The sequence below is a fragment of the Lepidochelys olivacea genome, assembly GCF_965140295.1.
Source record: "Lepidochelys olivacea isolate rLepOli2 genome assembly, chromosome: 16".
NCBI classification, from domain to species: domain Eukaryota; kingdom Metazoa; phylum Chordata; order Testudines; family Cheloniidae; genus Lepidochelys; species Lepidochelys olivacea.
In genome coordinates, this window is record NC_140426.1 from 16,500,028 (window position 1) to 16,520,915 (window position 20,888).

General features: G+C 42.0%; 1 protein-coding gene across 1 annotated transcript in view; it reads left to right on the forward strand.

The window, feature by feature from the left end:
* Window positions 1-394: 394 nt before the first annotated feature.
* The window catches only part of GPR107 (G protein-coupled receptor 107), a gene marked incomplete at its 5' end in the record, with an annotated part of 64,570 nt that continues 44,076 nt past the window's right edge, over window positions 395-20,888 (forward strand). The window contains 13 exon segments of the mRNA XM_084650334.1: window positions 395-492; window positions 2,146-2,169; window positions 3,322-3,439; window positions 10,606-10,731; window positions 11,957-12,007; window positions 12,267-12,357; window positions 14,127-14,213; window positions 17,226-17,277; window positions 18,139-18,229; window positions 19,586-19,719; window positions 20,545-20,569; window positions 20,708-20,742; window positions 20,744-20,774. Coding sequence (XP_084506460.1) covers window positions 395-492; window positions 2,146-2,169; window positions 3,322-3,439; window positions 10,606-10,731; window positions 11,957-12,007; window positions 12,267-12,357; window positions 14,127-14,213; window positions 17,226-17,277; window positions 18,139-18,229; window positions 19,586-19,719; window positions 20,545-20,569; window positions 20,708-20,742; window positions 20,744-20,774 — 963 coding nt within the window.

Genomic DNA, 20,888 nt, shown 5'->3' on the forward strand with positions numbered 1-20,888 from the left:
GCCTCCCTCAGCCTCACCCCCCAACCCCCCTCAGCCTCACTCCCCCGCCCCCCGTTCACCCCCCTCAGCCTCACTCCCCCGCGTTCACCCCCACTCCCCCGCCCCCGCGTTCACCCCAGACCCCAACCTCTCTCCCCCGCCCCCGCGTTCATCCCCCAGACCCCCTCCCCCGCCTCGTCGTTCACCGCCCACCCCCTCGTTCACGCCCAGCCCCTCAACCGCCCCCTCGTCCGCCCCGCGCCCAACCGCTCCCCGGTCCCCCAACTCACTCCCCCACCCCCCTTCGCTCTCTCCTCCCCAGCCGCCGGCTCCCCTCTTTGACCTCAGCACGGCCACCCCCAAGCCCATGACCTCCCCTTTTGACCCCGGGGCCGGAAGTGACGCCAGGCCGAAGATGGCCGCCCGGGGCCGCGGCTGTGCGGTGGGGAAGGCGCTGGCCCTGGGGCGCTGCCGTGGCTGGGAGCGAGCCGCGTGCATCGCCTCGGCCTGCAGGTAAGATCTGGGCGGGGGGGCTGGGCGCGCTCAGCCCCGGCCCTCTTCCCCGCTGGCTCCCCGGGGCGCTGTCGTCTCTGTGTGGGCCCAGCCCTCGTCCCCCCTTTCTCTGGGTCCGGCCCCTTCTTCTGGGCTCTTTCCCTGTTTTCCTCTTGGGCCCCCGCCGGCCTGGGCCCCCTGTTCAACCCCCCCCCCCCCCGGCTGGCGCGTTGGCTTCCCTCCGAAGCTGCCCTGCACGCCTCTAAAGCAGCTCTTCTCAAAGTGTGGGTCGGGACCCCATTATAATGGGGTCGCCAGGGCTGGCTTAGACTTGCTGAGGTATGGGGCCGAAGCCCGAGCCCCACCGCCCAAGGCTGAAGCCTAAGGGTAGCGGGGTTTGGGTAACAGTCCCCCTACCTAGTGCTGAAGCCCTGGGGCTTTGCCCCCTCTCTCCCTCCCAGGGCAATGGGGTTTGGGGGGCTCAGGCTTCTGTCCCCCCTCACTGGGGTCGTCAGTTACTGGGAGTGGACCACGTCCACCCTGACTGAATTGGCCTTGTCAACCCTGGATCTCCACTTTTAAGGTAACTCCCTTTTCTTCATATACCAATATATTTATGCCTGCATCTGTAACTTTCACTCCATCCATCTGAAGAAGTGGGTTTTTTACTCACCAGAGCTTATGCCCAAATAAATCTGTTAGTCTTTAAGGTGCCACCAGACTCCTCCTTGTTTTTGTGAATACAGACTTACACAGCTACTCCTCTGGTACTTTTTGTTGTCAGAAGTGGGTCTGGGTGCAATGAAGTTTGAGAACCCCTGCTCTAAAGCGTCTAGCATATTTTTGGATGCTATATTGTTAAGTTTTATTATACTACAAGTCTCTTAAAAACAAAGACTATGGAAAGTCTATAGAACTTTTAGTAAGTTTAGATGAATCTTCTTGTTTTATGATTGATCAACTTGTGTTGCTACTTTTCTGCTGCTGGATCCTTGATATTTTCACTGTCTTCTCCTTGCTGGTGTCCAGCAATGCCTCCTTGTCTATGAAACCATAAAGTAGAAAATGCATATAAGCCTTATGATCCACTGTTTACTTAACGACAGGTTTCAGAGTAGCAACAGTCTTAGTCTGTATTCGCAAAAAGAAAAGGAGTATTTGTGGCACCTTAGAGACTAACAAATTATCTGAGCATAAGCTTTCATGAGCTACAGCTAACTTCATCGGATGCTCAGATGGGTTGTTAGTCTTTGCATCTTTATTTTAAGGACTTGCATGAAAGATGCAAAGACTAACAACCCATCTGAGCATCCGATGAAGTGAGCTGTAGCTCATGAAAGCTTATGCTCAGATAATTTGTTAGTCTCTAAGGTGCCACAAGTACTCCTTTTCTTTTTGCGAATACAGACTAACACGACTGCTACTCTGACATCTGAGCAGTGTGGATATTGTATCCAGTGATTCTTCTCAAAGGAGAAGAGGCTTGCTTCTAGCATTTTTTGATCAAAACTTCCTCACTTGCCACTATGGTCTAGATTGTGGTTGCCCTCCACCCTAGAGATGACTGCTCTTCACTGGTTCTGTATACTTTGTAAAGTGCTCTAGGAATCATCAGAATGAAAGGAACTATTTGCACCTTAAAATGCTATAAGTTGCATTCTCTTTTTTTGTTAGTGGGAAGCCCCAGAACATGCCAAAGTAAGTGGTATTGGCAGCAAGCCTTGCCCTACTCACTGCTTCTAGTTAGGTTGGGGAAGGCTGCAGAACTTTACTTGAGGTGTGGAGAGTGCATGCTAGTAGGAGAGGACTAGGTCTCAGCACTATAGTTATTTGTGTGCAGGCCACATCTATGCTACAAAGTTCAGTCAAGATAAGTTACATCGGCGTACAGCTGCCAATGTTTGACTATCGCTTGGGCGCTGTGCATGTTCACTGTGAGTGTCTGCACAGGTGGAAAAAGTGGTGCACTCATGGGTAGGCAGTCTGTGCCCCATGCCGCTTCTAGTGCAATACCTAGTGGGATATTTGACAGTGCTTTGTGGGATACCAGCAATTTGCCCAAGGATTTCTGAGAACTAGAGGTCAAGTTTCCACAGTGATACTTTCACCATACTATAGGGGCCATTTTTAAAGCATTTTAAAGTGTGAGGCGGACGAAGAGATGTTCAGCAATGAGTAGATGTTGATGGACACAGCAAATAAAAATTCCAGATTGCTGCTGGCATTCACAAAACAGCTCCACGTGGTGAATCATGACTGTTGGGCCCGAGATACAAGCATTGCTTGGTGGGATTGCATCATAATGGAGGTTTGGGATGACAGTGGCTGTTGAACTTTTGGATGTGAAAGGCCACGTTCCTGGATCTGTGTACTGAGTGTTCCCTAGACCTCTAACGGAAGGACACTAGAATTGAGAACGTCCTTGACAGTGGAGAAGCAAGTAAAAACACTTTAGCAACACTGTAAGAGGGTGACCTATACTTGAAGACCCAAGGTTTTTTTTTTTAAAAAATGGTTTTTAAAAACCTATCTGAGGGTTTCAGTCCCGTTACAAAACGTAGTGTATTGTGACCGATCCTATGGTTTTCACAGATGAGTGTGGGTGTAGCTGTGGTTCTTTATTTTCCATGGCATGGAATGGGCAGAGGTAAAGGTTCACACCATGCTGCTGCTTGTTATCGCTGGGGGAATAGGGAGCAGTGACTGTGAAGATTTCCATGGATTGGAAAGGCTGCTGCGTCCAGGGTTTTTGGGCATGCAGCAACATCTGAGTCTATTGCCTGAGCAAACCATGATGTCCCATTGCACTTTCTGATGTATCTCTTGGTCCCTGTGCCTCTTCTGCGGCAGCTGTTCTGTCCAGACTTGGTCCTTCTCCATGGCCTTGAATCCTTGGCTCCTCCAAGCCCTGTTTTCACGGTCAGCAGCTGTAGAGGACTGGATGATCTCACAGAATATAGGTTTCAGAGTAACAGCCGTGTTAATCTGTATTTGCAAAAAGAAAAGGAGTACTTGTGGCACCTTAGAGACTAACCAATTTATTTGAGCATAAGCTTTCGTGAGCTACAGCTCACTGCATCGGATGCATACTGTGGAAAATACAGAAGATATTTTTAGTACACACAGACCATGAAAAAATGGGTGTTTATCACTACAAAAGGTTTTCTCTCCCTCCACCCCACTCTCCTGTTGGTAATAGCTTATCTAAAGTGATCACTCTCCTTACAATAAGAAAAGGAGTACTTGTGGCACCTTAGAGACTAACCAATTTATTTGAGCATAAGCTTTCGTGAGCTACAGCTCACGATAATCAAGGTGGGCCATTTCCAGCACAAATAGTGATCACTTTAGATAAGCTATTACCAACAGGAGAGTGGGGTGGGGGGAGAGAAAACCTTTTGTAGTGATAAACACCCATTTTTTCATGGTCTGTGTGTACTAAAAATATCTTCTGTATTTTCCACAGTATCCATCCGATGAAGTGAGCTGTAGCTCACGAAAGCTTATGCTCAGATAATTTGTTAGTCTCTAAGGTGCCACAAGTACTCCTTTTCTTTTCACAGAATATATCCTCCCTGCTCTGCTTCTTTCTTCACCTGAGCAGAGTGTGGAGGGGACACCTCTCAAGGCCACCATGCCAGAGGCTGCTGATTAAAACAGACTTACAGTCACCACAGAGAAAAACTCATAAATACCTTTTTAATAAGAAATGCTAATTGCCAGTTTAGCTTTGGAGCACCGCCCTGCAGCTCAAGCCAGGGTGAATACAGCCTGTCGAGTGGGATATGGTGGTGGGGGTCTGTTGCATGAAAGGTTTAAAAACCTGGGTGCCCCTGGGCATGAGTATAGGGAAAATGCAGTGAATATTGCCAATGTTTTCACAGGCAGTGGTGGTTTTTGGCTGTTATCTCACTCCTGAGGGTGACAAAGGCACAGAGAACCTGTCTGTTACTACCATCCTGAAGCCAACTGGGCCTGTAAGCTTCTAGCCAGTTCATAGCTATGATGCCAGTGGAACTCATTGCAGAGTGGCGTGAGACTCGTCGCAGAGCAGTGTGAGAGAGTCTCCTGTTGTTGAGACTGCCATCCCTAGAAATGTTTGGGAGAGGCTGCACAGTATCTGTGTGAAACTCTGATCAAGATTGCACAAGAGGATAAAAAGGACATCTCCACTCTGATAAACAATATACTCTGCATGATTCTGCCTGCCTCACCCACCATGCCAAAAAATGGAAAAGCAGACACTCCCTCTACCTCTGCCTTTTGCCCCTATCCAAGCACAGGACGCTGATGTGATGGGGGATTGTGTAATTTGGACTACAATACTATTCTTTTTAAATTTATTTGCTAACATTGTGCAAGTATCATGAGCAATCAAAAATCAATGTCTTTGTTCTCTTAACTTGTGGAGCCATTTTTTTTTAAATGGGAGTAGGGAAAGGAGGCTTCGGGCAACAAAAAGGTAAGAAATGCTTATAAGGAATAATGCATGTACGCACTTACCCATGCTCCCTTTCCCTTCATCAGTGGGCTCATCTGTGCTCACCTGGCAGGAATGGTTTGACTCCAGTGGAGTTTCAAACAGCTCCTGACTCGCTGCATGGTCTGCATCTGCTCCTGAGAGAGGGGATTTCTCCTCCTTGCTGTGCACTGCAGGGGTTTTGGCATGAGGCTCCTGCAGAGTGTCCACAGTAGAATGCAGGGTGCTGTCCACGTCAAGTATGGCTTGCAGTTTGTTGTAGAAGCAACAGATCACTGAGGGTGGCTCCAGATTTGTTATTGGCCTCCCTCACCTTGTGGCATGCCTGCTGAAGTTCTTTTAGTACGCAAATACCTGAATGTTGTGTTATCCAAAATGCAACTATTGAAGGGCCATCTATCAGTAACCATAACAAATCTCTTACATGAAGGCTTGAAAAACTCACTGGCCCTTGGCAAGTAGGAAGCTTTCTTTAGTGATAAAAGGAAACTAAGTCATAATTTTCTGCAGGGCTTGAACTTGAATTTTTAAAAGTTTCTTACAAATGTTTAGCATTTTAAGCAATTGCATTATTGCCTTCCTGAGCATTGTTGCCTGTGCTCATGCTCACAGGCTTCTCAAGCAGCAGTAGAGTTAAACTGACAAGACACTGGTTAGTTGTACTACCCGTCTGAAAGCCGTAAATCCAGAAGACTCCTGTCTTCAGAAAGCTGTGAGCAGCAACCAAGCACTAGACCAGTTTCTCCTGGATACTAGTCTGTTGTTCTCTTCCTCACTTCCCAGACTTTCAAACTGACCCCTGGCCAGTAGTTATCCTAATAGCTGTTGGCTGTGCCCCCTCATCTCATTCCAAGCCCAGCATCTCAAAATGCTGGGTGATATGGCATTATGTCCTCAGTAGTGCAATGAAAATAAAGTATTTGCTTCTATAACACAAATGAGCTTATTTCAAATTTTGTGTTATTACACAGGCATAATGTGATCTTTAGAACAGGGAAAACTAATTAAAACTAAGAGTGAGAGTTTACAACCCAAAAGATAGGAAATTCTTAGTTAAATGCACACTAATCACCCTTAAAGTATTTGCAGCAGTAAGAATGTTCTTATATTTAAAGGGGGGCTGGAGGGAGTGAATCACTCCAAAGCCAATCCCCATGCTATCAATTACACTATTATTTTTTAAAAAGGAGTACTTGTGGCACCTTAGAGACTAACACATTTATTTGAGCATAAGCTTTAGTGAGCTACAGCTCACTTCATCGGGTGCATTCAATAGAAAATACAGTGGGGAGATTTAACGGCTGCTACTCTGAAAACTATTATTTTAAGGCAGCAGGCTTTGTGGGAGGCTGATGTTAAGAGTTATAGTTCTTACCTAAAAAAGAACAGGAGTACTTGTGGCACCTTAGAGACTAACATATTTATTTGAGCATAAGGTTTTGTGGGCTACAGCCCGATAAAGTGAGCTGTAGCCCACGAAAGCTTATGTTCAAATAAATTTGTTAGTCGCTAAGGTGCCACAAGTCCTCCTGTTCTTTTTGTAGATACAGACTAACACGGCTGCTACTCTGAAAACAGTTCTTACCTAGGCACTGACTCACTGTCTCTGGGTAAGTCACTTATCCTCTCTGCCTGTTTCCCGAACAGTAAAATGGAATACTGATATAACCTCACAGGAATGTTGTGAGAACTGACAATGACTTCCCATTGAAGGAAAAGAAAGGTGCTTAAAAATCAAGCTTACAGTGTTTATATAGGGATTTGACAAAATGCATGCTGGAAGTGCAGCATCTCCACTTTTACATTGTGGCTTCCAACTTTTAATCAAACACCTAGCTCATACGTTAACTGTATCACAAGAAATCCCTTGTAAAATGTTTCTGCTACTGGCTCTTCACTTGTAACTAACTACACCAGATCTGTTTGCCAAATTAAAGGCCACACCTCATGAGTGAATATTTAACATTACGCTTCCTGAAACAAACTGCTGACAGCAGAGTTGGTGAAAAGAACCCACATACTTGTGATGTCACAATAGTTAACACACTGGAGCAAAGAGTGTTCCTTCTGTTTATAACTTTTTTGTTTGCTTTTAGAGAGAGATTATTTTGTTTCTCATCCTTCAGTATGAGGGTCATTTTTATAAGTTTATTTATGAAGTATCTTTTCTCTTTGAAGATACAAAGAAATGTTTTGCCATTTAAAGGGTAGTCCATACAAGTAAGATTCACTTGGGGAAACTCTCTCCTTGGGAGTGCATGCTGTCTGCAATTTTAATATTTTGTGCAGAATGTTTCAGAGAAGGTTAGAAACTTGGCGGGGGCGGGGGGTGGGTGGGAGTCTGAACTTAAAACAACAACAATACACACATGGAAAGAATTTTCAAAGCTGTCCCAGAATAACTTTCAGCATTTCCTTTAATTAAAAAGATGGTGATGTCTTCATGGAGCTCCCCTCAGGCCTTATCTGCACTTCTGATCTTCCTGTACTATGAAACACTTTTCATTATTAGCTTTTAAACTACTTCAGCTTGTACAGTGGTATTGCCCTGTGTGGACAAGGCATCACTTTTTTAATTTATTTTTTTTAACATGACAAAAATCCACTAGCTTTTGACAAGTCCTTAAAACTGTTTTTTAGGTGTCTGGCACAACACTGGGACCTTAAATTTGTTCAAATTGTTTCATGGTATGGAAAAACCTGTTGTAAAGGTCCCATCTATATACTTGTCAGCAAGTGATCAACTTTGATGAAGAGTAAGGCTAAAATAATTGGTCTCCCCTCTGAAATCACTGGAAGCTTTCCTGCTAACAAAATTGTACAAAAATTCTATATTGTTGTATTAGGAGTTTCTTAAATAGTCGTTAAATGAACAAATATATCTTACCTTACAGCAACTCTTCAATTTACTAACTCCCAAGGGAGATAATATTCTGTTCTGTTTTACATCATGTTGTCTGGTTAGTAGCTTCCTGTTTAATTAGTTTTAAGATGCTAACATTTTAATAAATTATTATTATATTGGAGACTTTCTCTAAACAATCTCAGATTTCCATTACTCATGTGGGATAACCTTCCAAAATCCATTTTACAGTTTTTCTGCAAGTACTTCATGTATGAGTTACAATTATGTATGTTTGGTGATACCTCAGTTGTCCATATCCCTTGTCACAGGTCAACATAACTTCTTATTTTGTCTGGAATTAAACAGTCTGCAACGTACAAGTCGCCTCTTTTATTGCAGATATAAGGACCAAATTCTGCTCGTTTATACTTCTGCAACCCCACTTTTGAAATGAAAGCAAAATTTGTTTGAGTCTTAAGAATCTTACTAGTGGGAGGCAAGATAAGTATTAACAACTTATAATCTTTAAACTGCTGATCTGGTATGTTCATGGGTGCTCTCCAAGCTTGTAGTTTTTCTTATTAGAAATTAATGACCAAATGTGCCGTCTCTTCAAAAGATGAAAATCTGTCTCATGGATCTATAAACTGTGCAATTATTTAAAGCTGGATAAAAGTCAGAGCAAAAATATTTTGGCTGTAATGTATTAAACTTTTTTGACCATCTTTTTGTGAGGGGGTATGCATGTTAATGAAACATTGCTGATTAAGTATAGTTTAAGTTAAATTTATTTTCCAAACATCATTCATTCTTGGGCTACAAGCAAATGATTCTGTTTGCAAGTTAAACTATACACACTCTGTACAAGATAGAAGATTAGATATCATTGAAGTGTCCTGTCTCTTCTCCACACTCATTCCCCCCTTATCCAGACTGGTGCTTATACCAAGCATGGGTAAACCATATCTGGCTGTATATTATCTAAACAGTATAGGTTTCCTGTTTTGGATTAATAATCATTATGTGGAGAGTAGTAGCAGATGAACCAGATAGATTCTTGTTTAAAGTGCACAAGTATGACCCAGAAGCCAAAGAGAAAACACACTAAAATAATCTGTTAAACAAAGAATGAACTGTGAAAATGTGCCATTAGTATCTTTCCTTCAGAGGACTGAAGGGGACCATCTTGTTGTTCACAAAGTTAGCCTGATAATGGGGTTACCTCTTATTAGAACTAGTGTGCATATATGTATGTGATAATTATGCATAAGGGAGTATTTTAAATTGGGATCTCAAACAAGTTTAATAGAAATCAGAGATGGGGTCAGAGAAGAGAACCGGTTAGTGTGCTTTGTGGATCCCCTGCTCAGTTCTCCAATGCCTTGTCCAGGCTAGCTTTAGTTTGCCTGAGCAATGAGGGTTTCAGGAGTATTCTACTATCTAATACACCTTTGCTATTAAACTGATGGAATTCAGCCTACATTTTTTCTTTGCTCCTTTTCAACCCATTATTCCTGGGGGTGGAGGCGAATATCTTCATCTTTAATCCTCATGCCCTTCATACACCTGTCAATTTCTTATTTAAAAATTGGACAAACAATACATGCTTCAAATTTTCCTCTTAAATTAGTCTTAGTTCTTGTTTCTCTGCTCTGACTGCCCTCCAGTTGTTGATTTTTCAAGGAGGGAGATGCCCCAGACGATGCAGAATTCTAGGTGTACCAATGCAAAATAGTAGGGTTCTGACCTTCGTACTCCATGCTGTGGCATCCCTGAGCATAACACTTTACTGTTAATTGCCTTTCATCTGAATATCATGGTGTGCTTTAAAAGCCTTACCTGATTAAGCCTTCTTACCTTCGTTAAATCAGCAAGGGAAAAAGGGGATCACTTCCTCCACTGCTGAAACAGTCACTCTTGTCATTTAAGTCAGGAGGTGGAGAACACCACAGCTAAAATTCCAAGGGGGTTTTGTGTACACAGAATGTAATTACTTGAGGTGGAACTATGCCATTGGTGGAATTAATACAAATGTTCTTGAAGTGCAATGGAAATCTTCATGGCCACAGATACCAAGTGTCTCATTTTGTCTCACCGCAAAGATGGTATTCTCATTAGCTATAAGATGAGGCCTTCATTGAGCTCTAGAAGGGAAAATGGCCACCTATTGAACTACCTACTCCACTCCTCCAGCACCTTAGATTTTTGTCGGATCATCTAAGCATTGATCCAGCTTGACCTTGCTTAACATGTGAGATTTGACAGGATCACAGTATAATGTGGTATTTATAACACACCCAAATGAGAGCTGGGCTTGGGCCAGGGAAATGTATTTGAATCAGCTAAGTCCTTTCTAGTTCGCCACAACAGCTGCTTTCTAGAAAAGCAACCAGTATTGAAACAGTGACTGACTGTCTTGATCCCCCTACAACTTTATTTTGTGTTGCGATATTACACTAGGCAGTGGAGCCAAGACAATAGCCTTCATTTACATCTTTATCATGAATACAGCAGGGAAATACTGAAGAGAAATTCTTTAATGTATTTGAAAAATATCGTGGCATTCAGATGATTTGAGAAGTTGTATTTGACCATCTCTCATGAAGCAGTTGGTTGTATTCTGAGGGATGCCCAAAACTGACTTACATTTGGCTCATTGCAGTTTACCCAGAGTCTGTTTTCAATAACAACTTCCCTAAAGTTAAATGTCACTGTCTTCCCTCTCTTCTCCCCCCCACGCCCAATTCTTTAATTGGCAGACACCTGCCTTTGTAACTATTATAACAATTGTCTGTTAAATCTCTTCCAGGATGATGTGAGGCAGAAAGTTCACCTTGGCACCTTTGGCTGCTTCAAGAATGAGTTCATGATGGTCAGTGTCAGCAACCTTTCAATGAAGGGACCTTGGAGCCTTGATGACAAGAGCAGCTCAGCAGTAAGTGACTTTGTATACTCATTGAGATCTTCCATGAACAGTCATGGAACGTAACAAGTATTGAGAGAAAGGAAGCTCCTGCCCTTCTTATCCTATTATAAAATAATCTCTCACTATATACAGCAGTACAGGAGCAGAGAAAGACACACTTTCTTTAGGAAAAGAGAATGGTCGGACTACTGGTGCCTTATCGAGCTCTGTGTGAAAGCCTATATTCACGCTTCCTGTAAAATTCTTTGAGCTGAATACTGTGACCCTTTGAGCTGGGGTTGCTTCTTAAGTTGTACAGCTATTAGCTTTTTTCCTCACTGCTGGCAGTTACAGTTCTCTTGCAGTTTAGGTGCCTCCAGTGTTGTTTTGCATGGATCTGGGTAAGCTACTGTAGCATCCTCTCTCCTTATGGAGAATCTCTAAATTGTCTGCTCTGCAATGATTACGTTGGGAAGTGGTGATCTCAGACTGCTTCCTAAACAGTCCTCCACTATGGATTTTGTAATGGTCCTCTGCACTGTTACTGTTCCTCTGAAGCACATTACAAAGCATAATTATTTGCTGCACTAGGCTGATAAAGGTTCACAATGGAAACAGTGGCTGCATCTGCATTCTGTAGTGACTCGTATGCCGTGTAGATTAATATCTAGGGAACTGTCACATTTTTTAAAATGACAGTGGACAAAATATGGTATAACTTTGTTAAAGGTGAAATGCTGGTTATAAAACACTGTATTCTTTTCTGCCTTTATTAGACTTCTATGTTTCTTTAAATATGATGTTGACATCTATTTACTGGAGAAGCAGTGAGTAATGAGGTCACAATAGACTGAAACCTGACTAGCATCATTCTAGAACTTATTTGAGGCAGCTGAAAGAGTTGTTGGCTCACTTGGTTTAGGACTTGCTGTAGTTGAGTGTGTCTCCTTTAAAACCTATTGGTCTGAATTGAAGGCTAGTTTAAAGTTATAAAACACTGACTCAACATCCTTTTTTTTGTCTTTTCTTTCCTTTTTTCAGTTGAGAGAGATGAAGTATGAAGTTTCAAATTGGTATGGCTGAAAAATCACCATATCAATTTATATAACTTGGCAAATACTTTGGTATTGCTATAAAATTAATTAAGTTAGATGTGTATAATATCTGATTGTCTAGGTGGCTACTTGATATTTGGGGTTGGAGTATCTGTAGTTTGCATTAGAGTGACAGTGACTTCTTAATGTGTTTTCCTTAGGTGGGATTTGGTTTAGACCGATCAAGGTATGATGGACACTCCGCTTGGCTGGTAAGATTGAAAGGACTGAATATTCTCTGCCAGAGAAAACAGATCAACCCCCCACACAACTGATCTCATTGTCTGCAGTATTCCAAGAATTAATGGAGTAGAATGATCTATTAGCACAAAATATCCTGGATGGGAGTAGTTTGACACTAGAGCACCCCCCTGGGAATAGGGAGTGTCCCAGTTTTTTCAGCTCAAGAGCTCATTACACACCTGCTTTCCTAATGTTGTAACTTGTGACATTTTGCCCTTGCATTATCAGGATGAAGAATTGGGTTACTGTATCTTGAAAAAGAAATCGGAGCAGTATGTTTCTGTTGTTCTTCTACGCCTGGACTTTAGAAACAATGCCTGAGTGAACCTCAGAGAGCCTTCAGCCCTGCCTTTTTTCTTTAGGTTATTCCCCCTGGTTATAATTCAGTCTAGCAAAATCTGTACAAGTTTTTTGAGTAGGGACGATTCATAGATTCCAAGGCTAGGAGGGACCATTGTGGTGGTGTTTATGTACTTTTGTGTCCCTGTGGATGCTCTGAAACTTCATGCGTGTGTTTCACACACACAGAAAAGTCGATAAATAAAAGTGGAATTGATCATGAACTCCATGATCTAGAATCATAGAAGTGTAGGACTGGAAGGGACTTCAAGAGGTCATCTAATCCTGCGCTCAAGGCAGGACTACGTAATAGGTAATCCACCTCTGTCCCACTGCCAAAAGACCACTTAAAATTCTCTTCTCTGTCCTGGGCAGGAAGTAGTTTTGCTTAATGACTAGAGATGTAGACACAGAATCAGGACTCTTGAGTTGCATTCTCAGCTCTGTCACTTGCTTAATGAATAAGCATGGTTATTTAAATTCTCTGTGCTCAATTTATCCCTTTTACAGATGAATAAATTATGTGCCTAATTCTGAGTGTTGTGGCTTAATTAATCAATGTTTGTAGTGCCCATTGAGATTAAATGCACTGTACCATGTAAGCAATATTGGTCTCCCCATTTCCCCAACCCCAAGTTCCCAGGCTATTGTCCTACCCTTTAAAAGGACACTAACTTAAATCATATTATTACTTATTCCTGAGTGAAAACTTTTACCTATTCTAGTTGCAAGTAACACACGTGACTACTAAAACTGAAAAAGTTAGTGGAAGGGATTATCTCTGTTTCGGGTTCACTTTGTGTGTTTGACACAACCTTTTAGTATCACTTTCACTGTGGTGTTGGTCACTTCCTGTCTCATGCACTAGCAGTTAGGTCATGGTCTTGGGCCTGTCCACTCCAAACAGTGGAGGAGCAGAAATCCCCTAATGGTGGTTTTTAAAAAGGGAATTCAGGGCCTACTATTCTTAAAGGGTGCTTACTAGAAACTTTTTTCTCTTTTCTTTGACTAAAAAACGTGAAGTAATTCAAAATGACAGTGTCTCTTTCTCTCATACCTTTTGGTGAACAATTTGTCTTCAATACATTTTAGTGGATAGTTCCCTCAGAACTGTCTATATTGAGTTGAATATTCTCTAGCCCAGTGGTTCTCAACTCTGGTCCACCGCTTGTGCAGGGAAAGCCCCTGGCGCTCCAGGCCGGTTTGTTTGCCGGCCACGTCCACAGGTTCGGCCGATTGCGGCTCCCACTGGCCATGGTTCGCTGCTCCAAGCCAATGGGGGCTGCGGGAAGGGCGGCCAGCACATCCCTTGGCCCGCGCCACTTTCTGCAGCCCCTATTGGCCTGGAGCAGCGAACCGTGGCCAGTGGGAGCCGCGATCAGCCGAACCTGTGGATGTGGCAGGTAAACGAGCCGGCCCGGTGTGCCAGAGGCTTTCCCTGAACAAGCGGTGGACCACAGTTGAGAACCACTGCTCTAGCCCAAATAGTCTTTAAATGAATTTCAGTTCTTCTTTCTGGTTTTAGTTTAGCCGCTAGCCAGTTCCCTCATCTAGGGCCATCCTTTCTAGTGTGTAAAGAGGACTGTTCTCCTTATCCTACTCTACACAATATATGCTTAACAGCCTGCTTGTGAATGCTCCACTTGCCTTTGTTGTGTAACAGAACCCTTTCATCTGTCTAGTGGGAATGTAGAGCCCTCTTCAGAAGCTGCTCCCTAGTTGCCTAAAATTTTCTTCATGACTGACAAGCCATTGTGTTGGCTACCAAGACTTCAGAACAAACCCGTGAGTCTCAGCGCTCGTATGTGGGGAGCAACCAAAGTCCTAGCAGCCAAGGTAAGCCTGCCAAACCCAGTCAGACTGTACTGCTGCTGCCAGGATTTCTGGTCCAAGTGTGTGCAACAGTTTGTCATGGCTAGACTCCTTGAGCCATATGGGAAAAAACTTACTTTAACCTATTCATGATCTCTTTTTGGATATCTGTAACTTCCTGCATAGAAACATTACCAGCTGGTGTGTCATGTGACAGTTTGCATACTATTGTGGATAGAGCCCAGCACGGATACAAAATTTGTATCCACATCCAATCCGCGATCCACAAAAATGGTCTGTGGATATAAAGTAGATATCCGTGGATTTGCAGGGCTTTTGTTCAGAGAGTTGGGACTCCACAACTAACGGTTTGCGACTCCCGACTATCTAGCTGTATTTGTTTTTACTTATGTGGTTCAGATTATCTGGATTCTACTTTGACTACTACAGTGTTTGGCATCCCTTCGGCAGCTACTTACCACTCTAGGGGTAGTTGGTAAGACTTTGCAGATGGACACCAGTGTAGAAGTGAGAAACTTTCTTGGTATCTTAGTTTTCAATTATTTAAAGTTCTTTGCGATTTTGGACTCTGCTTTCAGGATTGGTCCACAGGAAGTGTCTGCTAGAAGTCCTGTCAGAGTGTTGTTGAGGAGCCAGTGTTGAGGCAGAAGGCCACTGTGTCTATAGCCTGGTCTATAATCTGGAGGTGTGACAACACTAGCCATGTGTGGCTATCCAACGCCTTTCCCCCCAAACAGAAGAATTCAAAAGAAATTCCACGTGGAAACCCTCAGTCTGTGCGGTTTTCTATGAGTGTATGTTCTGGACCTGAATGTGTGTGTTTGAAACTCGTGGAGCCAAATTGTGTTCTGAATTATCCATGGTGTAGTTTTACTAAGCCAGAACCTGGAATGTTGTCTTAATGTGCTAAATTCACCTAGGCTCAACATCACCCTTTAGGCTCAAGTCTCTGACTCTTGCTCATCTCAACACAGTGGCAGTGATATCTTCTGCTACAGCAGCCTTTCCTGGAGTCTGGGTTCTTTACCGGCAGGGGTGCCAATATCTGACAATCTCTTCTCTGATGAGATTACCTGTAAACAGTTTGTTATCCTGTCACTGAGAAAGGGCTAGGAAGAAATGTACGAGGCTCATTTTAAATGGCTCGAGGTGGCTGTCTTGCAATAACACTTTCACAATTTCCAGTGTAGCTTTAGGTGAAAATTGACTGCCTGCTCTTCATGTTTGTACTTAGGTTACTAGGTTTATAGTTGCGAAAACAATACTGGCACTAAATAGATACAAATAATCAAATCTGCAAATCTATTGAGAGCTCTGCTGCACGAGTGTGCGTGCGCTTGCTTGGTCTTGCATTAAGAAATGCAGCGTGTGTGTTGGTACAACATGCTGACATCCAAGGGTCATTGGTGGAGCTCGAGTCTTGAACTTTCACTTCCTGATGGCTTCTGGGAGGCTTCTATCTCCAGCCAATGTTCATAGAGTCTATTGAAGTGGGATTGTGAACATGTGCTGTTCCATCGCAGCCTACCCATTAACTCTAGAAAAACTTAGATTGAGGACAGGATCTCAACCTTAATCTGGTAGATAACACATGATCACTTACTGTTCCATTACTGCTGGAGGGCTAGGCCAGTGACTTCTTTAGTCCTCGTACTCCTTGGGAGGTACATGAGTCTGGGAAATCCAATGCTGTGTTGATCTTCAGATGATGATGGTGTGTGGTGTCAAAGATTTGCCTTTGGGATTTTAAATCTGCTAGGAAGCTGGTAGGTAGACAAGATTAAAACTGGGTAGTATAATGGCCAGGCACAAAACAGAAGGAAATACAGCATGTTTGCAAATTTCTGAATTCAAAGTGTCTGAATTTGCTCTGAACACTCTAGTCTCTAGGTGACAAGTCCAAAAGAAGCATAACAGCATCTCAGGTAAGACTGAAACTAGTTGTTTTCAGGATTAGCAATGGGAAGGGGTGGGGAGGATCTTTCAGACACAAGCTGGAGTGGAAAGTGCGTGTATTGATCAGTGTGGGGGTATAAGTAAGCCCCTTTGTTTTCAGTTTAAACAGATTTTTTTTTTACTCAAAATTCCTGGATTTTACAAAAAGTATTCATTTTTTTTCTGATTTTCATCTTTTGTATCATTCAAATATATAAAAATAACTTGTTTTATTAGGAAAATATAATACATTGCATGAGATATATGTATTGCGATAATACATTAGTCTGTGTGTATATGCAAAGCTGCCTTTTGAAGTAAAGCTATGTATTAGTCTAGAAAATACACACAATAAACAAACAGGCACGCACGCAAGCTCTGAAGTATACTGATGAATTTCATGCTTACCACATACATTTATCTGTTAACAGCTTGAAAGGTTTAAAAATTTGACACCGTAAAACAAGAAGAAAACAAAAAATCTGTCAGAATACGTTTCAGAACACGAGGAAGTATTTGAAAATTTAAAAAAAACAAAAACAGGAGAAAAGGATGAAGTTGAGTGTATCTGCTGCATACACAGCACATACACTGTGTGTGGCCCAATTATTAAATGTAAATATTTTTAGGCTAATAGTTCTAAGTCTACAACAGTAAACTGTTTTTTGTAATGAAAAGTTTTATTTGGGGATTAGAGATGTATTTTATTAAACTCAGAGCTGGCAATGTGTTTTGAGTTCTGTTTTAGTTCTGCAGCAAACCACATCGATGAATGGAATTCAAAGCATTAATCTACTGAATACGTTCCCCCCCCGTCTTTCTGTCCACCAAAATGAACCCTAATATTTACCCAGTAAAATTAATAGTTTTTTGCACTGATTTTTCACCTGTTTTTGTTGTTGTGGTAATAAATTATGATCAATTCCTGGGAAAAATTAAATAAAATAAAAACTGAAAACGAAGGGCCCTACATGTAAGTCATGCGAAGTACATCATGTATTTCTGATTTCATGACAACTGCAGTATTTACTTGTTAGAAGCCACTTGTAGCATTTTTTTTACTCTTCTTCCCCAGAATGTAATGGAGCAAGTGCACCGTTTTCGTAAAGATAAAGGAACTGTTTCATTCCAGGTAAGATTTCTGTCAGTAGCTCTTCATAAACTTTTTCCCTTCACTGTAGCACGCGCTGAAAAATATAAATCCACTGCCCCCTTTCATAATCTCCCATTCTGTTAATAAAGATGCCTCTTGATAGCACATACCATTTTTTAGATGGATTCTTCTTTTGGGGAGTAAGCTGTAAAAGATTTGTTCCTTATAAGATGCAGAAGCATGTCTTGTAAACCACTCATTCACATGGTGCTCCTTACCGTGTACTAGTTTGAATGTAATAAATGTTGCTTTCTGTAATGAGGGATACAAAAATATAGAAAAAACTTTGATTAATGGTAGGTTGGCAGTGTGACACCAATACTCAAAGTTGTAGATTTTCTGGGTCAGACCAGATTAACAAACTTTCTCACTTCAGTGCTCTTACTTGCTTTGTCTAAAACTTAACTGCTGGCTACTTCTGATAAAACAGATTTTGTGGCATGTGACTGAGTTTGTGGTTTAGCCTTAAAAGTTGTTCACATCGTACTCAGTTCTAATCTTCTGGCTCTGCCTGTCATTCGTAGGACATTGTACCATGTCACACAAAATAATCTATTGAAATGCTATGATTCCTGTATCTAATAGTGCTGGATTTACCAGAATGCATAGTCAAGGAATTAAGTGTAGGGATGCAGTTTATTTGAGCTTCTTTAAGACTTACAAACAGTGGCATCTTGCTAACTTTGTCACTGTATAGGTATGGAAAAGGGGCAGTATGATCCTAAATGTCAAGGACTTTTCATATTTCCATGGAGATTGTTTTACAGCAGAGTAATGCTTTTCTAAGGTATAAATATGCTGACTTTCCTTGTTCTTATTTTTGTTTTATTTTAATATCAGCTCTGAAAACAAAGGTCTATATAGACTTTGCTTCCACAAACGTGTTGGCAGTGATGTTCAGACCAGTGATCAGCTCCTGTTTAGCCTTAATGTGAGTATCATGTGTAAAACATAACTTAGAGCTGTTGCATTTGCTTAGTCATTAGCGTGAAATGATGCATGAGACTTCACCATAGGAGCACCAACTCACGTGCTCTGCACAGATTGCTGGGGGAGGCAGGGTGGAAGTTGGGGTGGCGAGACACAGCTGTATCCAACATATCCTTCTAATGTCTTGTTGCATGGCAGTGGCATCCTCTAAGGAAGTAGTTTTAGTATCAACTGTGGTGTAATAGGAAGAATTTAAGGAATAAAACATAGTGCCAGAAAGAAGTGGATGAAGATGCAAAGACTCCATCAGGGAGAGCCAACACAGTGGTGTGTGCTTCTCCTCCTCTCTCATCAAATCCCTTTTCTTTACAAAATGGCAGACGTTAAGGGCACTGTCTCAATCTTCATTATCAGCCTTCTTGAATTTCTACATGTTCTGTCTTTCTAGCTTAACACAGGCTACATCTTCACTACACATCACTGAAGGGAGCATCTGAATAGCAGAGTATTATAGTAGGTGTTCCAGAAAATAGAAGAACTTGGCAGCCAAAGCTTCCCTGAGCTGCACCTTTATAATCTGCAAGAATGAGATCTGGTTGCTTTCACTGAGGGGATGGGTAGGAGAGGAAATGAGACTCGAGTTGAAGGTGGTAGTGAGTGGGGTTATGTGAAGATCCAAGTTGATTTAACTGGTGTTTTGCTTTTTTATGTCTGTTAGCACTAGCTTCAGTAGGGCTTTTTAAACACAATCTAAACAAATTCCAGCTTTTTAAAAAGCACTTGAGTTACTGACTTGAAGAGTTCAGTTAATGTGAAAACTTGGTTTCACTTGCTGTAGAATTGCAGTAGGAAAGTGCTTCCTTCCCCCTGACAGGAGAAGAAATCTATTGTAACACTTGTAAGAGATTTTAAGTGTTGGTTATGAATCTTTGTGAAGGCTTGTACACATTAGAATCTGAGCTATGCTCCTTATTTAAACAAGGCTCTGGCTAGTGTGTCTGATTCAAGTATGGACAGGCCCTACAGTTCACTGCTTGTAATAAGTTTTTCTTGGAGGGTGTTTCATTCTGCCTCCCTGAATTACCCTGTAGAATTCAAGCCAGCAGAAGGCATCTTCCGTTCCTGTCCTCTTATTGTATAAAGTTGCTGTTCATGATTAAGCAGCAGCTGCATTTCAAAAAAGTGATTCCTGTGTGTTTAGTATGCAGTATTCTGGGACTCCTTGGGTGGAAAGCACTATTACTTTAGGAATATGGATTCTAAGCTTGTGTATCTGTGATTGTGAATTGCAATAATTAAGCAAATAGCAATAGTCAAAGGTCTCTCTCAACTACACATCTGACACTTCTCTAATCAGATAGAGAACAAGGAAAAGAACCCTGAAAGTTACCTCTCAGCGGGTGAGATCCCACTTCCAAAACTCTACATTTCTATGGCTTTCCTCCTCTTTCTTTCTGGGACCATGTGGATCCACATCCTTTGTAAATGCAGGTAAACTGATTTTCTACAGCATAATGACAAGTGTGAACCTGGCTTGTGTTGGTCTCTGCTGGAGAACAGTTTTGACTGTTCTCCTCCTCTTGCCTTCCCTTGGCCTCCCGTCTCCCAATAGAACTTGATTCATCCATTTTTTTTGTTACAGTAAGACAGTCTTGCATGCTTAAAAAACTTCTAAATCTAAAGCATACCAAAATTTTGTTTTTATTCCTGAAGGTCATTTGATTTGCTGAAAGCGCTTAATTGGAAATGGTAACTTTAGGGACTGCTTTTACTGACAGCTAGTGGATACTCTTGTAGCTCAATGGGCACTCTAGAGCAGCGGTGTTCAATATGTTCACCACTAGCCAATGTGACTAGTAGGCTATTGAATTGTGGCTAATGCATGTGGCTTTTTTATAATGTGGCTAATAAGAAAAATTCAAAACCAGCTAGCAGTGTGGCTAGCATTGAATTTCTATTGGACATTGCTGCTCTAGAGGTACTACTTCAGGATACAAAGTTCCCAAAAGAAACAAAATGACTTCAAAATGCAAAGAACTATGAATTTGTTAGCTGAGTGAACTGAGCTGCACGTAAACTAACGTGAATTTCTAAGGTTGTATGTAGTGGTGGTATAGCCGTGTCAGTCACAGACAATACTTTTTATTGGACCAAGTTCTGTTCGTTCTCGCTCGCGCTCTCTCTGACAGAAGTTGATCTAATAAAAGATTCTCACCCACCTTGTCTCTTGAATTTCTAAAGTCAGTTATGATCCTTATGCAAAATATAGTCTTACAGCATTCCCATTTTAAATACACACATTCATCTTTACTTCAGACGGAAACATTTATTGAAGAGAATGGTGCCTTAACAAGAAGCTTGGTTTATAAGCCCAAGACAGAATGTGTCCGTATATGATGCGGTATCTCAAGGGGCATTTTTTTAATGTGCCTACATGGAACTCTTGGCTTATGCTACTTCTGCCTCCTTGTGTTTACAGGAATGTTTGAGTCACTGGCTAATGGCAGCCCTCCCTGTCAAAGTCTCTGTCCTTGATGTTCCATGTGGTAAATATAAAATATTTTCTATTTGTTTCTCCCATATGGTGGAAGTGGAACAAGTGGAAAGCAGGGCAAGGTATATCTGGGAAATGGCATATTCCCTGCTGAGATTCCAAAACA